This window comes from Merops nubicus, unplaced genomic scaffold (genome assembly GCF_000691845.1).
Source record: "Merops nubicus isolate BGI_N331 unplaced genomic scaffold, ASM69184v1 scaffold33760, whole genome shotgun sequence".
NCBI lineage: Eukaryota > Metazoa > Chordata > Aves > Coraciiformes > Meropidae > Merops > Merops nubicus.
This window is the reverse complement of record NW_008585490.1, coordinates 1-21,208: the sequence shown is the minus strand read 5'-3', so window position 1 is coordinate 21,208 and position 21,208 is coordinate 1. Positions and strand designations below refer to the sequence as shown.

Here is a 21,208-nt window from a genome sequence, read left to right as displayed (position 1 = left end):
GTTCAGCAGCTGGTGGGAAGTGCAGTGCTGCTTTGAAGCATATTTCCAGCTGGCATAATGAAGAGCAGCTCTCAGGATGGACCAAGTGTCATCCGGTCCAATGCCCAGAAAGATGGCTCAGTGTCTCCTACCAGAAATTCTGTTTAGAATTCTTCAGGTAGACCTGAGGACTCAGATCTAATTTTTTACCACAGGCACACTCTGTAGCAGAATGTGATTTTTTTCAGGCTGTTTAAAGAGCATCCCCATGAGGTAGTAAGTACATACTGTACCTGTTAATGTTCTCTCCATATTTCACTGTACCAAATAAAACCACTCCAGCAAAAGCATAACAAAGAAGCAGTAAGAACATTCCCACTATGATGAAGAAACTCTTGTACATGCTGACGACCACAGTCAGGAGTAGCATTTTTAGAGTCACCTGGAAGGACAGAGAAGAAAAAAATCCATGACACCATACAGGAAAGCAGAGATGACAGAGAAAAGAGAGTTATCATGCCTACCATTTTAACAACAGATTCTCTACACATACAGGTTAACGGATGAGCCAAGTGAAATGGTACATGATGAATCTGATTGGAACTGAACATTTTGTGTCTTCCTCTGAAATTTAGTGTGCTTTTTACCTGTTAAAGAGATCAGCATTTCTACCTAATTTACAAGGTCAAGCTGTCGCTCCTCAAAGAGATTATACAGGATCATATGGTGTAGGGTAATACAGAAATAACACAGCATAAGCTCAGCGATAATACTCTAGGATCAACACGTTCCAGAAGCATGAAAATGAGCTTTGCATGAACAGTGGTGCAGGAAACTACTTTGGGCACACTTGAAAGTGGTGTTAGGTTGAAATCACATATACTGTAGCCTGCCTAAAGGAATGTGTTGATGTACAGAGAAGGGCATTTCCTTAAGATCAGTACAGCTTGATTAAGCTAATAAATTCCCACACAAGCAGGCCAAAGAGCTTAAGAAGAGAGCATCATTTTGGAAATTACATAGGCCATAGGCCTAGATAATAGATACTACTTTCCCATGCATACAGATGGTACATTTTAGTCTTGCTGAGGTTATTGCCCTGGATTGTCCTAACACCCTTAACCACTATGGATGCTATGGAAAATTCTCTGTAATGGGTAGCAGTTTTCTTTAGAAACATGACAAACTGATAACTCATGCTGACTTTTAGTCATTACACTGCATCACAACAGATAAATCAGTGAAACTAATCCAGCTCCTAACATGAAAGCAAAAATGACTAGGTTAAAACTTTGAAAAAACTTTAGAATCAATCAGAAAGCTTTGAAGGCAAGCACTTGGTCTGGCTGCATAGGAGAAGCAAGGATTTTTCATTTGACTTCCAAGGCTCTACAGGCCCTGTGTAGTTTGATTGAAAGAAAACTTTTTATCTTTACTGAACAAACCCTATGACTTACTGTTCTTAACCCCAGCAACCCAGTACAGCAGTCTTTTCATCACATTTACTTTAATATGTGCAGCTTCACAGAAAATGTTTGGATAGTCTAAGAAGTTCTACAGCAAGAGAATGCAGAGTGTCACCACTCGTTAAACAAATGTGTTTGTTCTCTGCCTACACTTATTCTGTCAGCCTACTCTCAATTACACCAGAGAAAATCCAAACACAAAAGAATAGTTAAACTTTAGAAGTTACTTGCTTTGTTGCCATGCCAGTGTTTCCAGAAGACTATCTTGGCCCAATAGTTTTTAAAAAAATGAACATAAATCCTTTATTGTGATAAGACACATCTTGTAGAGACACAAGGCATAGACCTACGCTCTAGTGGAATAAACTTCTATGTAACAAGATGAGTGCATCAACCACCACTCCACTAATCTTGCAGAGAGAATGAATAAATAGCGTGCACATCGTGCCACAGTGAAATGTCAAAGACTGAAAGCAGCACAATTTATGTTTAGAGGTTTAGAGAGCATTTTTTAAAATCTATGTGGCATTGCAGTTGCACTTTTATTTTTTTTTGGAAAAAAAAAATAAAAAAATAATTGCAGCTTTTCCAGTAACAATAATATAGTGCTATTATATAATACACCCAAAATCCTGACATTTTAAAGACAGCATGTAAGATTGGAGACTGCTGCTCTAAGTCTCCTTTTTTTTTGCATATAAAATGAAGCCTTACAGAATGTGCACTGGAGACATGCAGCAACTATTCCTTTAATCTATACATCAGCACTGCAATTATTGTAATAAATTCCTAATTTATACTCACGTGCTTCCCACAAATTGAGAAAAACCTGAAGACAATTACACATGCTCCCATCATGTATGTGTATGCATTCTGGAACAGAAACACAGAAGACTTAATACATTGTCTCCCAGGGATCTCATGGAAAGATCAGGATAATTGGTCTTTATTAATAATGTAGGGCAGCTGTCATATGAAATTAGAGAAATCACAAACTAGTCGTACAAATATTTCAATAACAGTGGAGCAGTAACAAAGTAATAGATAGTCTACTATTTCAAAAATACTAATCTGACCTACCCACACACCAAACCAAAAAAATATTCAGTCACCTATTAGCTGGGCTGTAATTCTGTCCAGCAGCCCCAGTCTGCTTGTCTAGGCAGCTGCTGGCTTATGGAACCTCCTCAGGCCTTCCAAGCTACTCAGTAGCAGGGAGCAAACTGTGAATGTCAGGGCAAAATGACTGGTTTGCTTCTCAACAGAGTTTGGGGCAGACAAGAGAGAAGTCACAGCCATTATAGGGCTGTCTTGTTACTGATGACAATTATCAACTATCCCTTCTCCATCCTTTGTAAATAAGGGAACCAAGGGTGCAGCCAAATTTAAAAAACTGAGGTGTGAAGGAGGGAGAGCAGATTTCCTCTCCTCCATGCCTTCTTGGATTAAACACTGCCACTTACCCAAAGCCAGTGGGCCAGAATCACTGCTGGGTTTGGGACAGAGTGTGTTGTTCAGCAATTTTGAACCTATGCTTTCTTCCAGTCCTCTGTGTATTGCCTCTTCCTTGACATTCATGACGCTGCTGTTGGCAAGAGCTCTCAATCTCTTCAAATTTCATACTTTCTCATTCACATCTCTCCTAAAGACTTCAGTTTTCTACCACTTTTACAGGCTCTAATTCATACAAGTAAGACAACTTTTATACTTCATCAATGTTCATGAGAAAGATTCCTTCTTCTTAGCATCAAGCTCAATTTGTTTCAGCCATATTTCAGCCTTAATTAAACTCTCAAGGTTTTATCTGGATGTGCAGCAGCGATCCTACTGCTGGTGCTTAACAGATAAAATGAAGCTTAATCAGTGGAACTGTGTTTTGTAAATCTTACCAGTAAGGCAAAGTGAAGTATCACCCATATAACTCCAAGAGATGTCACCAAGAGATCGTACCGATTTCTTCTGCTTTGCCAGAAGCCAGAAGGTGACATGGCAATAATCTTCATCGTGACCTATGGATAAAAGCAATTTCTTAGCTGTACTGAAGAAATGGTTATTTCTTGCTCTAAGAACCTCTTCCGTTCTCTAAAATGTTTGCTTGAGTTCATCTTATTTCGTAAGATACAAACAAACAAGGGCAGGTTTCATGTCAGCTAACTGTTCCCATGTGGACAAGTGAGACTGCTGGATTAGCTGGGTCATATCACTCTCCCTTGGATGGAGGAAAACGTACTTGGGGAAGACCACAGACAACCAAGACCAGGGGATGAACAGTATTCTGGAGTCGCTCTCTCTCTACGTCAAGTATCCCAGGAAGGAGTGCAGCTGACCACCTCAGACTAAATGTTTAATGTACAGATTGCTGAGGTGAATGTGGGCTTAGCATTTCTCAGAGTTAATTTCTCATGAAGTTAGAAAACAATTATGTCAATAATATGTAGCTAAAAGAAGCAGTTGTATCCTATCTATTTGTAAGCAGGCTAAGATCCCATAAGCACATTTGAACTCAAGAATATAAATGTGTTCTGTTGCACCTACAGTTCAAATTAATTAAAAGGCTTTCCCATATTGCAAATATTTCTTGCTTTAAAGAATAGTCTGTATACAGCATTATCTCTGCTCAGCACCATCTTTACCCAGCAGCATACAAAAGAAGAAAGCTAAGAATAGTAAAGACAGTACATTTTACAATGTACGTGGTAAAAGACAGCAGCCAAAGTGCTTGACAGTTCCAGTACAGGTAACAGGAGTGCAGACAGGAAATTTAGGAACAGATACTGATAAGTAATAGGCACAACAGCCCACAGATATCAAGGTATGGTGACACACATAGAGGGAACACAAGAGAGTTTCTCATACACAATTTGTATTAAACCTCGAAGCAAGTGAAGTGTTACTGTTATAAAGGCTATAAATGTCAGGCATTTGTTACACAATTTTTTTCCACCCCACCCTGCAACGCTGCCATTTATCTTTAAATTTATTCTTTAAATTTTTGAACCCTGAACTGTATATAAAAGGACACTAGTTTGAGATAAAAGGCTATTTTCCAGTTTTTTTTTGCTGTATAATGTTTTTTGAAGCCTGACTACAAAGTGAAAAATATTATCTCTTAATCTCTAGTCATCATCTGAGGTACCTGAAGCTATCTTGCCTCCTTCTATCCAGTCAGTTGACATACCCTAGAATACTGGAGATAGATGCATGGGGATGGCAGGGATGATAGGAGACCTGCAAACATCCCTGCCCCTCTGTAGTGGCTAGTGGAGTTAAGGGAAGATCAGCTAGGGTACCCCAAAAAAAGTTTTTGATACCTTCAGTTATTTAGGCAACTGAATCTCACCCCACATCTCCCCATATCTCAGTGACAACTTAAACATCTACCTCACATGTAGCATTTAAACAACAAAGTCCAAGTGTCTATGCTCTTGAACTGAATACCCTGACATGCAAACCAAAAATCACATCTCACTTTATTCTGTGATCATCAGGGTGGTAACACAAGTGAGATCTCCGAATTCTTCCTGTCCTTCTAAACTAGATATGCTGGTATGAGCAGTAGAGGTTCAAGACTGAATGGGGAGCCCTCAGGCTGGACACAAGGCCGTTAGCTATGCACAAAGCTCTGGCCTTTCTCATGGGCCATGTCTGCTAGTGCATACTCTGTAACCAGAATATGCTGCACTAGGGAAGATCCTGGGCAGGAAGCTGCTTCCTCTCTCCACAAATTGTGTGCACTCACAGTGTGATAGCTTGCCTGGTGAGACAGTCAACAAATTTTTCTTGGCTCTGACAAAGTTCCTTTGAAATTCTAGAAGTGCATTTCTTTCCCTTGGTAATATAAGAGAAAAAAAGTATTTCTAAAGACATAGTTACGAGGTAAATTAAAACCTGTCTGTGTATGATACAAATCAAACTTCTCTGTGTTTGCTCAGTCTCTCAAGAGATATTGATTTCTCCTGGGTAGGGAAAAGAGAAGCAACAACACGGACATACTCTTGCTACAGCTCCTACAAGGTATTCACTTCATTGTTTATTCATCACTGCTGGCAAAACCTATCACTGGAACATAGGAACTGTCACATTGGATTAGAGCAGTGGGAAATGTATTCTGCTATCCTGTTTCTGATAGTGGACAGTATCAGCTACTCAGAGGAGACGGAAAAGAAAAATCCTCAGCCACAAACTTATAAAAGAATTATATAAAAATCTAACCACAGAGGAAACAACTTCTTTAACTTCATAAATGTGTGCTTTGTTACACTACAGATATCCTTAGACATGAAAAAATCCATTTGTGTAAAAATGTCGTTAAGTCCTTGGACTCCAGTTTTATGAAAACAAGCTAATTACACCCTGCACAGTTGGTTGTGGTGACAATTTTCTCATAGATAGAGAACAATTACCAGACAGGATTCATATCTGTGCAACAAAGGATAGGTAATACTGGAGTTTGACATAGCTTACTAAAATGTATTAAAATGAAATAAAATACTTTAAAAAAAAAATCAAAACAGAGAGGTTTGATGATGTCACAGCTACAGAATAGTGATGATTAATGTGCCAGGCAAAATATAAATGGAACAAGCAGAACCTGGAACAGGCAGAACCTCTATGATACAACAGAGACCTTGTGTTGTATGGAGTCAATTTATTCTCAGATGTTCTGCTAGACTTGGGGATCTTAAAGGTCTCCTCCAACCAGAACAATTCTACGATTCTGTAATTGTAAGAGTTGTTCACTGGGTTCACCAAAACACATGTTGAAATGCTCAGAGTTGAACATAAATAAAAGGACACAAAGCTCATGGGGGTGATGAAGTATGACTGCAATAAATTAAAAGTTTAGTACTGCAATACATGTTTAAAGATAAGTGACACGGAGAGCCCCAAAAATACATGTTTAGAAATAAAAAAACATAGTGAAGAATGAGACAACATACAAAAAGAAAAAATGACATATATACATAATAGTCTTAGTCTCAAGAAATCCTAAAATATATTACTTTACCTCAAGGACAAAAATGAAGGTAAAAACAACAGACATTGTTGCTAAAGGCACAGTCACTGGATCTGCAGCATCCCACTGAAATGCAAACAAAATCTGTTAATAGAAAAGTCATTGTTAAACAGAACTAAATGCCTCTTCATTGCCTTAATTTTTCTTGCAGGTTTTGTTAATGAATAGATTTCACTTTAAACATATTCAGACAGGAATGGCATCTTGGCATATCCTTCTCTCACAGATATACAGCTTGAGTGGAAATTAAAACTAGTGCACTAGACTACAAAAAGACAGAAACTGACTGAGCTCCACAAGTTACAGTTAATTTACAGTGCTCTGTGCCAGCTGAGATTGGTGTACCTAGAAATCATGTTTCCCTGCATTCATCACAGTAAATGAATCAACTGATTGTTAATTGGTGTTAGGAAATGTGCAACATATCTTGTGCTACTGTAATGAAAGGCTTAAAAGAAATAGAATTACCTTAACTGATAACAATACAGACTGGGCCAGAACAAGTACAGCAATAGTTCTCTTAAAAAATGGATGTTGAGTTATATCATACATCTTTGCTCTAAACCCGTCGTTATCTGAAAGACAAAGAGTTTTAGGAGGAGAGTTAAAATACACAGTGGCATTTTCCCCCTATTTCTTGACATATTTTCCATGTTCATTAGTGGCAAAATAATCCTCTACCAGTTTCAAAATACATTTCTAATTTTCTGCTACAATTTTCCATATCAAATAGGGCTTCTGAACATATAATTTCAAATACTGAGCACCAGTGTTGCATGAAGGCATTGGTACTTGTAGGGCAAGTACATAATTCAACTGCTGTCAGGTTAATACATTCCATCCATATCATTAACGGCCAACTGCAAATATTTTTCATTTAGAAATTCATTTTTTCATTAAAGCTTATCCTAAACCCATCGAAGCACAACCTTTTTTGGGTTGATTTTAATAGCCTTATGCAGAGATCTGTAGTTGGAGCCTGTTTCCACATTAACTTTATGCACAACCTCCTAGTGGCCTCACGATTACAATTTTAATTTGAATCGCAGGCTCCTGGGGAATGATGAACACTAGGGCTCAACATGAATAAAATCAAAATATCTTTGATACCCGGACGAGGTGGGAGATGAAGAGGTTGTGCTATCTTCAGTCTGCTTTTCAGATCTTCCCATCGTCTCTGATCTACAGTCAGTAAAGCTGTCCCCTTAATAAACAAAGAGAAGCGTAGAAAGCTTTTGTCATATAAAAGCTAGAACATTTAATGCTGTAAACATGAAAACAACATTCTCTTCGGGGCCTGAAATGAAGTTACATACACAACTCTCCTTAAATAACAGGCTGTTTGGGTAAAAGAGTCTAAAGTATCAGCTGTTACTCAAGAGGATTTCTGGATGCATTAGCTGTGAGTTTCTGGGACTCAGCCCAGCAGGCACAGTTGTTGCTCTTTGTAGCAGCAGCCCGGCGTGAGCAGTGGAAGGCTGCAGGAGGTCTTCCATTTGACTGAACATCATTTGCCAGGAAGCACCGTTTTAAAGAGTGGTCAATTTTGTCCAGACTCTGCTGCAGTAAATCCTGTGGCTCGTCAGTGCCGCTGCAGTTTCACGGAGAATGAGCCCTCCAGGAGACCGCTGCCGCCCTCCACAGCTCTTCTGCTTGGGGTGTAATTGAAATAAAATAATAGTATGCTAGGAGTCTCCAAGAGCTCTTCACAAAGGAAGCGCAAGGACAGGCTGAGGTACACCTCTAGGGTGGGCGGTGGGAGATGTTAATGTGTGTGTTTTCATAACACAGGAAGAAACGAGCAAACCCAAACAGAATTCAATGTTATTTAAAATGACCTTCAAAACAAAATGAGGTCCTCGTCACTTCAAAGAACTGTGAAATCTCATGGAAGGAGTTTGGAATTCTAAAAACAAAAGGGAGACCTTTTCAAGGCAAATGTCACAAGCCTGTCTCCCAAATATTTGGTTGCTTCCTCAGTCAGCACAGAGCAGCACTAAGCTGAGCAAGGGCTGGCGTGATCTTTGATGCTTGCTTCAGCACTGGCTTGTGTAGATGCTGGAACTGTGGCTGGCTGTGCAACTGCTAAGGTCAGGATTCCTCCCTCCCGGTGGATAAAGTGTTTTAATGGAGCTGTGTCCCCTGATGGCAACCTGGGAGGAGGTGCCTTCCAACACTGTGTGGACAAAACTACAGATACAATAATGAGGGATGAAAAACTGAGTATGAGCCAATGTGTGCTCACAGCTTAGAAAATCAAACACATCCTGAGCTGCATCAAAAGAAGCATGGCCAGCAGATCAAGGGGGGTGATTCCCACTCCACTCTGGTGAGACCTCCCCTGGAGTACTGTGTCTAGCTCTGGGGCTCTCAGTGTAAGAAACACATGGACCTACTTGAACAGCTCCAGAGGAGGGCCACAAGGATGACCAAGGGGCTGAAGCACCTTTCCTATGAGGACAGGCTGAAGGAGCAGGAATTGTTCAGCTTGGAGAAGGGGAAGCTCCAGTCAGACCTTACTGTGGCCTTCCAGTACTTAAAGGCAGCCTGCAGGGAGGCTTTGGGGAGGGAGGATAGGGAGGGAATCTTATCAGGGATTGTAGTGATAGGACAAGGGGTCATAGGTTCAAACTGGAAGAAGGTAGATTTAGACTAGGTATTAGGAAGAATTTCTTCACTGTGAGGGTGGTGAGACACTGGAACAGGTTGCCCAGAAAAGCTGTGGAAGCCCCAGCCCTGGAAGTGTTCAAGGCCAGGCTGGATGGGGCTTTGAGCAACCTGGTCTAGTGGAAGGTGTCCCTGCCATGCCAGGCAGCTTGCAACTAGATGATCCTTAAGGTCCTTTCGAACCCAAACTATTCTGTGATCCCATGATTCCATGCCTACTCCTCATGCCAAGCCCAAACCGTATCATTTTCCACACAGCAGCTCCCACAGCTCACAAGAAATACTATGGCATATCTGAAAAATATTGTGGGGTTTTTTTTGTGGTTTTTTTTTTTTTTTCTCATGTGAAATAGTTTATTCAGTAATTGTCCAACTCTGAGCTTCCTCAACAACTCCTGCACTAATCTAACCATGTATCCGCCAATTTCTACTTAAAACACCGATATCTTGGCCAAAGAACATGCAACTTCACCTTACACAGTGGACTGTTTGACTCTCTTTCTGGACTAATTACCAGCATTCTCTCTGATCTTACTTCACAATTCCTGTGCATTTCTTCACTTTACTTGAATATTGACTTGGCTTGGATTTTTTCTCCCACTGCATAATTAACTAATATATCCATATTTTCAGCTTAAATTTGAAGATGTTCTCTTTTCCCTATAGTAAACATTAAAAAAGTAACAACAATTCAAGAAAAAAGAGAAAGACAAACATTACATGTCACAACAGCTACCTCAGGTCACTAATAACTGAAGAGTCTGAACTAAAAGACATAGATGATTTATATTGACTGTAATTTGAATTGTTTAGTTGTCTCCTGAGCTCACAATCTTTATAAGCCTCATGTTCACACCTTCCTGTTCCCTCTCATTTTAAATCATAATGAACAGAAACAAACTTCTACTTTTCACATCACTTTGAGCTGTCCTTTGTCTTTAAAGCTGAATATCTAGGAGAAGGGAATGAAATATGAATTTGCTACACAGTCACACATAATTAAGAGTGTTTTTCCCCTGTTCATGTTCATATTTCAAACCTAAAAACAAAATATTGGTGAAAAATTTGCACTGAGACTGTGGATAAACCACTTCAAAAGTAATGTGTATTGGCCCAAATCACCTTATTCCATAGCTGACAGTTGACTACAGAGGTGAATACTGAGTTACAAGTTAATGACATCTCACTAATTTGTGAAAGAAATCTTATAAGCTGCCTTTGCAGCAGACAGGCTGACACAGTGAACTTGGTCTTGTAAATGACTCCTACAGGAACTGGGAACCAAGAGTGAAAACACTGTCTAGGAGATTGACAGCATTTAGTAGGATTTGGCCTATTGTTACAGAAGCTTAAGAAAAGTCATACCAGCAAGGGCAAAGATCCAGCTCCTCTAGTACCTTTTTTCTATGACAATGCACAAAAGTAGATGCCTGTAGGTGTCGCAAAGCAACCCAGAGCAGCCAAGCTGCTCCTGATGATTCTTCATTGCCCACAGAGCTGGCTGAGAATACATGATAGACACATTCAAGACCAGATGCAAAACTAAAGGGGAAATGGCCACCACGTCCTCACACCTGAACACCACACGCACCATACCTCTGCAGGGTAACGGGAAGATGTTTGATCAGTCGTGATCCAAAGCTATTTAAGAGCAAACTCTGTAACATGATATTTCTTCCTCTCGCCTACACTTCTGCCTATGAACAGGTTCTTGAGAAAACTGACCTCTGTAGGAAGTGTAAAGGGAATGAAGAAACAATTTATACGCTAGAAATGCGCAGATAACACCTCCATATAATTTCATGAACCATGATGTGAATGACAGAAACATACACAGCTCAATACATCATGGCTACAAAGAGAAACATTAAAGTAATTCTTATATTTCAAATAATATTTTAATTACAAGTAATTTAAATGAAATTACTTCATTTTTGTTTCAACACTTGCCAAAAAATATTTTGTATTCATCAGTGTAAGCCTGAGAGGTCTGAAGCAAAACCAGAATTATACAGCTGAACAGAAATGGGCAAAAGCAACCCTAAAAATCCAGTGGAATTCTCACCCTGGAGAAATTTCAGTCTTGGTCATTCACTAGTCAAAATCTAGTGAGTAAGAAAACACATGAATAGGACATTGCTCCTTGTTCTCTAGAACAGAGGCATTTTTACAAGAACGACTGCACTTCATCTTACCAAGATTACACCGGAGTCATGCAAACATAAAACTGCCTTCTGAACAGCAGAGGTTTTAAGCTTCGTGGCTTGTGACCTGCTTGACTTCATTTCACGATGCCTTGCTTTCCCACACTGGACACACTGAGTGTGCTGCTCAGCTCCTTTCCAGAAGGAGTCAAGAGGTTTCCCTGAAGGGCAAACTGAACAGTTGTGTTTGCTACAGCACCTGGGTCAGGCCCATAGGAGGGCTACAGCCAGCACACAGTTTATCCCAGTTTATTAAGTTACACTACGGGAGGTTTAGGTTAGACATTAGGAAAAAGTTCTACACCAAAAGGATGATCAATCACTGGAACAGGCTTCCCAGAGAAGTGGTTGATACATCCCTGGATGTATTAAAAGCCATCTAGATGGGGTGCTCAGTGATATCACAGAATCATCAGCAGGACCATCTAATCTAGGGCAGGTCACTCAGGAACACATCCAGATGGGTCTTAAATGTCTCCAAGGAAGGAAACTCCACAACCTCCCTGGGGAGCCTGTTCCAGTGCTCTGGAACCCTTACAGTAAAGAAGTTCTTCCTCATGTTGAGGTGGAACTTCCTGTGCTCCAGCTTGTAACCGTTAACCCTCATCCTATTACAGGGCACAAGTGAAAAGAGGTTGCCCCTTTCTTCTTGACACCCAGCCCTCATATTTATACAAGTTAACTAGATCCCCCCTAAGTCTTCTCTCCTCCCAACTGAAAACCCCCAGGTCTCTCAGCCTCTCCTCATAGGGCGGGCGTTCCAGTCCCCCAGTCATCCTCGTAGCCCTTTGCTGGACTCTCTTGAGTAGATCTCTGTCCCTCTGGAAATGGGGAGCCTAGAACTGGACACAATACTCCAGGTGAGGTTTCCCCAGGACAGAGTAGAGGGGGAGCAGGACCTCCCTTGTTCTGTTTTCTTAATGCACTCCAGGAGACTACTGGCCCTCCTGGCCACAAGGGCACACTGCTGTCCCATGGACAACTTGTTGTCCACCAGGACTCCAAGGTCCTTCTCCACAGGGCTGCTCTCTAGTAGATCTCCTCCTAACCTGTTCTGGTGGATTTTATTACTCCTCCCCAGGTGCAGGACTCTGCACTTATTCTTGTTGAACCTCATGAGGTTCCTCTTGGCCCAGCTCTCCAGTCTGTCCAAATCTCGCTGAATGGCTGCACAGCCTTCAGGTGTGTCAGCCAAACCTCCCAGCTTCGTGTCATCAGCAAACTTGCTGGGAAGACATTCTATACCATCATCGAGGTTGTTGATGAAGATGTTGAACAGGACTGGTGTAGAAGTGGCTTGGTTGGACGCAATGATCTTAAAGATCTCCTCCAACCATAACGATTCTGTGATCCCCAGCACTAGCATACTGGGTTGCCTTGCATCTCCAAGCCCCAGAACACACAATCATCCTTTCTCTCCCGTACTATGCGTGATAAAAGTAACACTCTAGCTAGCTGCAACACAAACATCTCATTATTTTTGAGACTTTGAACTGAAAGATGAAATAAAAAAGTTAATAATTAAGTCTTGATGCCACAGGGGCAGAACAAGAGGCTCAGGAAAAAAAAAAGATTAAGGGCTGTGCAGTGTGCAGTCCCATCCAGAGGATGGTATCCTTAACAAGTGCAGACATGAGCTGTCCTGTAACAATTCACCTACAGACAGGTTTTTCTACTTTTCAGGGTAATCTACAAATCCCATGTGAATTGTAGTTTTTTCCTAGAACGCTAGCTACCTTTTTTTTGTTTGAGTGATAGGCAATTAATTTTACAATGTACTCTGCAGTTTGTCAGGAAAAAAGCCATGCAGCTTGATTTTGGATCTGAAATACTCCAATTGCAGGGCTCTAATGAGACCCCTCGGCTATAACACATACAAACATAACATGCCTTCCCACCTGCCACTGCACGTATGCCTACATCAAACTAAAACAGCAGCATGTAGAACATCTGTAGACACATTGTGCTTCAGGCTCAAACTCCACCTAGCAACATGGCTGCACTGTCAATAAACTCAGCTTTGAAAGAGCGTGTGATGGATTGCTATCATCCCAGGCTTGAGTTTTGTAGGAAATGTGCATCAGGTTTCTCTGAAGCCATACTTATAGGCTTTCAGAATGTAAGACTGGTAAGTCAGTTGGAAAGGCAGTCTTACCAGGTGATGTAGACAGTGTAGTATCAGTTTCAGGTTAATTACAGAGTTGGTTCTGCACACAATAAACCACCTCACTCAGTACCTTGTTTTCATTGAAATTAGCGATGACAACTCCAACAAAGAGGGTCAGTCCAATCATGCAGCCAAGGAATACAAAAACATGAATGTAGATTCCATGGATCTGAATAGACAAAAATAAGATCAAGAGTTAAAACAAACCAAAGTATGCATTGCAGAATTAAAAGACTGTGATATGTTTCCTTACCGGCCCAACACGATGAATAATAACATCTCTGACTTCCACCCAGCCTTTTAATGAAAGAACTTCAAATAGTGCCAGCATTGCATTCCCCACATTGTCAAAATTAAAATTCCGAGGATTTGCCCTGAAATGCAGTACACAAATAGGTGTAACTTCAGTAATAAATTTCTTCCATTTGTTACCTTAATTCTTCATAGTCTTGCTAACATTTAAATGCCTTGCAAAGTTGGTGTAAAAGCCTCTGAAATGTATCATTCAAAGTTCTATCTCATGAATAAGAAAACAATGGCAACAGCAGTAAATATGTAGAGCATAATTTTTTTTTGATACCTGTGTATGTTTTATTTTCTTACCAAGAATTATATTCACAGCAACAAAGCATATAACATGCTGCTGCATTTTAGTGTTTCTGTCAATGAAAACAGCAAAATAAGGCATTAATGAAAAAATGGATCTGATGGCATTGGCCAGATTCTAAAATAAATTTACCTGAATGAGACAGTTTTGAACCCATACAAATGATTTGGACTCCAAAGTCAGTGGGATCACTTAGAATATGCTGTTCCTTATTTCATTATCATGGGGAACTGATGGTCTAAAGCATAACTTACTGAGAAGACAACACACCTTCTTGGCTTCACTGTATCATATGATCTGACCTGTTGTATCAGTTGAGATTCAAGAGGATGTTTCCAGCTGAACATTAAAAGTACACTCTCTGGACTAGGTTAGCACATTGCTCTGTCTCCATGATCTGAGACAGATCATCCAAGAGCCAAATCAATTTTCAAAAATTTATAAGGTAAAAAGTTGTATTCTAGAAGAATTATTAAATGTTTGGTGCTTCTGAAAGTCCAGCCATTCAGTGAAAAAGAGAGTTCTCAGCTGCAGAAATTTCTTTTAAATGCACTCCTTACACTGACATCTGGCTCTTGAAAATCCAGCCTGGCACAGCCAACAGGTGGTATAAATATCCTTGTGGTAAAAAATTTCTCTGCAATAACAAAACATCCCCCAAGTTTACTGTTATGCTGATTAACCAGTTTTTGCTTATTTCTGGATCAAGCTGAAAAGGACTGAATTTGCTTGCTTGAGGAAGAATTTGTCTGAAGCACACAGAAACAAAGACTTCTGCAGATGTCAGAGTTTCACTGACTGTTCAAATCACAGCATATTATTTCATTACTGAGGGATGGCTCTGAATCTACCACTGATGGTACATTCTTTATCCATGCACAGAGTCAATTAAAATAGCTGCGGGTGTTAAGCTGATTTTGCAAAATGCCAACCAACTTAAAGTTCTGAACAATTAAAAAGAGGGTTTTTTTGCCTGTTCAGGTGTTGGGAAATATTAAATAAGCTTCATCAGAATTCTACTCATAAACATGATGTTACCTCTTAAATAATTTTTACTGCACTACTGCACCAGACAGATCATAGAATCATAGAATCACAGAATCATTTAGGTTGGAAGGGACCTCCAAGATCATCAAGATGACAAGGATTCCCTGCACTGGGAACAGAAAGAAGCTGCTAGCTGATGTGGTTGATGGCCATGAGGAGAAAGGCTAGTTTAAGGCATGGCTTGCTCTTTTTTTTATGAGTAGTTGTAGACAGGTTGAGTTCCACTTCTTTTTCCTCACATCTTTTCGTATTTACTCTTAGGTTCTGTTGCTTGATGTATGGCTCTCGGGATGTCTTCACAATAGTACTAACATCAATTAAATTACAAATTTGGTTCAAGACAATAACTCTCATTGCAATAAGAATCATATCTAATTCCTATCTATGTTCAGTACCTATGGGCATTTTTTTCCTTTCTGCTTTATGAATAGGATAGCAGGATAAGTCTGGAAAGGTTTCATATATTTGGCTTCTTTACTACATATACAAGAATTTTTACCCTTCATGTCACTTGACTTACAATAAACCCCCTTCATCAGTAGTTTAATGCCATGAGATTGGATCAATTTTCTACAACAGCAGCTGTGTTTTTGAAGACAGGCTAATGTGTAGCAACTCACCAGACTCGTGGCACCCAAAATCCAGGCTTTTTCTCTCCAGGTCTTAACTTTAAGTTGAGATTTTTGGAAACACTTACATTTATTCTGAAGATGCCATGACAATCTTCCTACAGTGAAATAAACCACAGTCTGAGATTAAATAATGGCCTGTGGGAGAGGCCAGCACAGACAGCACCCTAACCATGTCAGGGAAGCAATGTAAAAAGAAATGAAGGGTCATTTACAGGTCTGGGATTAACAGCCATGGGCCTTCATCCAAATGAAAACTGCATCTTAGGAAAGATTTAAAAACCCCTTCTTCCAGGACTGAGAGTGCTTCTCATTTTGCAAGACCATCTAGCATTTCACCTCTTTCCTAAAGACCACTGGTCTCTTCAGATGACTCCAACTGGAGTAAGAAACACAGGTAACTTGCTCCATGTAACCTACATAGCATTCCCAGGGCTTTTGACCTCTAGAAGCCTAACCTTGTTTTTAGCTGATGACCTAGGAATGCAAAGGTGTAATTTTCCATGGTTAATTCCATGTGACATCCAGTCCTTTGCAGATAATATGGCATGAATTTGACAATGTTTACACAAAGTCACCAACATTTGGACTTGCTTTACTGTTTTAGATGAAACCTCAGCTTACCCTCACCCACTCCTTTATTACTTTTCTCTCCATCACCCTACTTCTGAAGAAGAAGGTGCTCAAGATCTCCATCTCTCATACACTGGGCCTAGTTGCCCCACTTGCTTTCCCCAGCAGGCAGAACTGTCACCGCATAGTATTCTTTTGAAGAAGAAAAGCAGTTCTTACCCTAGAGATGATGTGAGGATCATTGCATTTAGCCAGCTTTCCAGCAAACAGCTGCACTCCAAAGCTTGCAAAAACAAGCATCAGTGTCAGTAGAAGAATGGAAACCTGTGAAGATGGTTAGATTTGTCAAGCTCTCCTTCTGTAAACTTGAAAAAGTGGTCAGATCCATCCAGGAATTGCAGGGAGGATTGTTTTGTTGCATAAACCTGGATATACAGCTTTTGTGATAGAGGTTACTTTAGGTTCTAATCCAGTAACCATTATTAATATAGCACCTAAGAACTATAGAAAATGATGAGATCTTTCCTGCACTCAGTGTACTGCCTTGTCAAATTCTGTATGCATAAGAATTGCCATTCACTTTAAAAAGAACTCTTAAAATACTTAAATATGTACTTCTGCTTTCCTGAATCATGCTTTACTAGTTAATCTGAGTAAGCCATTGTTAGATATTTAATTCCAGGATATCTATAATAAAGATATGCATGAGCAAATTACAATGTAAATACCTTTAACAGAATGCTAACTAGCGTTGTACTTTTTGTCCTTGCTTTATTATGGTCTGCAAATATTTTGTAGCTTAGCTTTTTGTAACAACCTGACCTAATACAGCATTCTGTTAAGGAACAAAATGTCTGCTGTTTAGGCTGACAAATAGCACCCCAAGACAATAGATTAGGTTCTGATCAAACAATCACAGACTTCATTATCGCTATTATTACTGTAAGTGCATAAACATGATCATAATACTAACAATGACATAACAATGAGATCAAGACCCGTGATGAATAAGTACATTGTCTCTGGCCTCTCAAAACACTTGGAGGCAGAGACCTTCAGCTTGGAAACAAGGTTTACTTTCGTTCTTGCAGAGCTGCCATACCCTACTTCTTTTCTGCCTTTCCAAACTAGAACTGTGCATAAGGGGCAGACTTTATTTCAGTAGTCCTTCTATGTCATTATGGCCAAATATATACTGAACAAATAGTGTAATTTCTAAAAGAATTATTACTGCAGCTTTATTCAGTATAAATGTAAATGAGTTAGTTATATTCCTAATTTTTAACCTGTTCTGTGGTCATCTGCAGTGGTAGCTACAAAGAAAACTTAACAGACGACAATGGAGAGAAGATCAGAAAACATAAACGTTATAGCAAGATGGTATCTTATTACTCCTCCATATCTTCTTTTTAAAAGCAAGAACAAAATACCCGGCACGTACCAAAAAGATTTCCTTAAAGCCACTGAACAGCTCTCGCACCACCTTCCTCATCTGAGGGACCAGCTTGAAAATGCGAAGAGGCCGGAGGCAGCGCAGCACCATCAAGAGCTGCGCTCCAGATTTGGCAGGGACGTTCTGAGGCATCCAGCACAGGAATATCAAACTCACCTTGAGGACACGGGGCAGGAAAAGGCAAGGAAGGATTAGGCTTAAAATGTCTTACTTGTCACAGACGCAGCGCAGAAGATCAATAAACACTTATTTTCCTTAGGATTAAAGGGAAGATTAAGGCAAAAAAGGCCTAATTTAGAAAAAGGACTTGGATCTCCTGTTCTGAGGTTGACTGTCCTAAATAATGGGCACCAGCTTCAGTCTCTGTCTTCCCCTTGGAAGATAAAAATCTATTTTATTCTTTTCAGCAGATGGAACAGTTCCAAGAGAAGAAATCAAAATGGCTGATTGAGACCAGGGACATGAACTGTATTCTTGGAGCAGGCATCATCACCTCCCTCCTCCCTTCTCATTTCAAACAGAGATTCTATCCTGAAACTGAGATATCCTCACCTGGAAAGTCTGTTAACAGCTCCCTTGCCAGTTTTTCCTAACACTTTGTTACAGGCATAAGTAGTTCTGTCACCGTGTGGTTTTGTCACACGAATAGTATACATTTGAAAGCGTTTCCAAACAGCATCATTGTTTCATGTAGCCTGGACAATCTCTGACAAATGGTTATTGATTATAAAATCTGTTAATTACTTCATATTTTTAAGAGAGTATTTATAAAGCGAATATTATTATCGGGGGACAGAGGTGAGAGTGTTACAAAGATGTAAGTGCACAAAAAATGGAGGTTCACCAATATGATTTAAACCATAATACGATTTCTTTAAGACAACATTGGTAACAGACAGCTGCCTCACCAAAACAAAAAGATTTGTGAATGCTTTTGATTTCCTTTCATACTCTTTTAAGATCACCACAGGCATGTTTGGAATATCCAAGCTATACTACCTAAAGTTTCCTGCAGACAAGCAGGGGGATTCAGAGGGATTTCAAGAAACTAATGCACATACTGATCGTGCATACTACCATAGGAGTTTTCTCCAAGTATGCACATTTTTATTTATGCTAACAATGGAATCTTTGATACAAATGGATCGTGACAAATTTTAGGCAGCACATCTGTCTGGCAGATTAATCTCTGAAAGATTTAATCTAAATCCAGCACAGCCATTTTGCGTAGTAATTTCCTCAGTTAGAAAATATTTCATACTGTATTATACCAAGCACTGGTTTTGACATATTCTGTGGTGTTTACTGTCATATGTGAAGAGGAAATGGATGCCCTTCTCTTGTATTTGAATGGAATGCAAGAAATTTCTGGGGTCTGAAGAAAACAGTAGAACATTTTTTTCCTGAGAACCAGTGCTGATAGGTATGGAATATCAGAAGATGCTGCTTTGCTTTCTTCCTGCTATAGCAACATCAGCAACAAAGATGTGCCCTCTGTCCAGTGGTACAAGCAACAACTCCTGTAAAGCAGGAGAACCACTGAGAGGGGAGGAAGCAATGAATGGCTCAGAAATACACGAAACACAGATTCTCCTGAATAAAAATGCTGAAGGAAGGTCAATATCTTGAGCTTACTTTAGAATGAAATCAGAACTGAAATATAAAATATAGCAACAAATAAACAATTACAAGGGGCCACATGATGGCCCTACACTAAATTACCAGGTGCTTGTCACACATCAATAGATTTTTAGATGTCTAAACAAGTTATTTGTACACTTTACTAATGGGACTGCACATGAAAACAGTGGTGTTTGTACACATATTACACTACTGCATTTGCACTAAGGTACAGAGTGAAACCTTAACATTAGCAAACAATTAAATATCTAAAGATATAAAAATTAAGAACACTACAGAAACCTCCTATAAATACAAAAAACTTACAAGATATATAAATATGTCCATAACTCCTCCAAAGTCCCTAATGACAGCTGTTGGTGTAAAAAACAAGCCATCTGCCATAATCTTCAGATTAAGCTCAATGCTCATGAATATCACAAAAACATATTCAGCAATCTGAAAAATCAAGCAGAGAACAGTCATCATTTAGGAAAAGGCAGTGGAGAAAACCAAGGTGATTGTGCTTCATTGAATGTAAAATGATTGAATGACAGTACCTGGAGTGTTGGAGCATGCATAACTCTTCTAAAGGGGGACTCAAACATCATGGAAATGCAGGAGCATATAGTAACAATGATCATGACCCAGTCCAGGTAAGTAACCAAACCCAGCAAGTCACTGTGAACAATACATAATGATAAACATTACAGAAATGCCAAGAGTGCCCTGTCACTTGTATTGTGTCTACACCACAGTTAAAGTGCTTTCCTATGAAAAATAAATTAAGCTGAGGAGTGTCAAAGAGTTCAGTATTTCAGAAATGCGCAGTAAGACTAGGGAAGTTACATGCAAGTGAAGAAGAAAAAGCTGATTAAAAAATCCTCTTCCTATTCATCCTCCTCCCCTAACAACTCCACAGAAACAAAGACCTTTTTTGGGAAAAGAAAGAAGTACACATGTGCATGCACACATGCACACACACATGCATGTGTGTGCTCACACACTTCGACTGCAGGCTTATGTGACCAAGCAAAGTTACTTTTGCAGTGCTTACTAAAGCTGATGGTATTTGGTATTTTTCACAGCTCCAGTAACAGGGTCTGTTTTAGAACTATAAAAAGAAGAAAAGATACAGTCATTTACATTTTATTGTAGTCAGCATTATAATTATACCATGCATCCATCACCTCAAAGCAATTTATATCCAAAATCAAGGCTACGTTTTATCTTGGTTTATTTTTAAATGTCTGTATAAAGTTTCATTTAATCTCATGCAATTTTAGTCATATTATCAACACAGTTAGTACCACTTAACTCATGGCCTACTTCTAATTCCTCTAACGATTCTTTGAATAGGTAGGTTTTTGGGTCTTGCTTTTGTTAGCAAGGAATTAATTTTGTATTTTGCTTGGGGACAGGGAGGGATAACCTGTTATTGGATTTTATGTTCTCAAGTGCTTCCTCAGGAGTTCTTTCCTTTTGCTTCAAAACCTCTTGAACTATATCCCTAGCTGACACACACAAAAAAATCCTTCTACTAGCACTATTTATCTTATGATTTCTTCAGTCATTTTCTAATGAATATTTCTAGATTCTCCATATCTGAACTTTCCTGTGAAACTGCTGTGCTTCACTCAACATATCCAAACAACCACGAGGTTCTCACAGAGAGTAAGAACCACTCTATAAGTAATAAGCAAGTATCTAGGTGACAAAAGTTAAGTGCTGGCTCCAGCAATTATTTAGCTTCATTTATACACAGCAGAAGGGTTTCAG

General features: G+C 39.6%; 1 protein-coding gene across 1 annotated transcript in view; it reads right to left on the bottom strand.

The window, feature by feature from the left end:
* The window catches only part of LOC103779958 (sodium leak channel non-selective protein), a gene marked incomplete at both ends in the record, with an annotated part of 22,517 nt that extends 1,974 nt beyond the window's left edge, over positions 1-20,543 (bottom strand). The window contains 14 exons of the mRNA XM_008947608.1: positions 273-421; positions 2,250-2,318; positions 3,335-3,454; positions 6,454-6,528; positions 6,931-7,037; positions 7,573-7,666; positions 13,571-13,669; positions 13,754-13,874; positions 15,775-15,881; positions 16,576-16,680; positions 17,798-17,965; positions 19,757-19,888; positions 19,990-20,110; positions 20,487-20,543. Of these exons, the coding sequence (XP_008945856.1) occupies positions 273-421; positions 2,250-2,318; positions 3,335-3,454; positions 6,454-6,528; positions 6,931-7,037; positions 7,573-7,666; positions 13,571-13,669; positions 13,754-13,874; positions 15,775-15,881; positions 16,576-16,680; positions 17,798-17,965; positions 19,757-19,888; positions 19,990-20,110; positions 20,487-20,543 (1,524 nt within the window). The remainder of the gene's footprint in view (positions 1-272; positions 422-2,249; positions 2,319-3,334; positions 3,455-6,453; positions 6,529-6,930; positions 7,038-7,572; positions 7,667-13,570; positions 13,670-13,753; positions 13,875-15,774; positions 15,882-16,575; positions 16,681-17,797; positions 17,966-19,756; positions 19,889-19,989; positions 20,111-20,486) is intronic.
* Between the last annotated feature and the right edge of the window lie 665 nt (positions 20,544-21,208).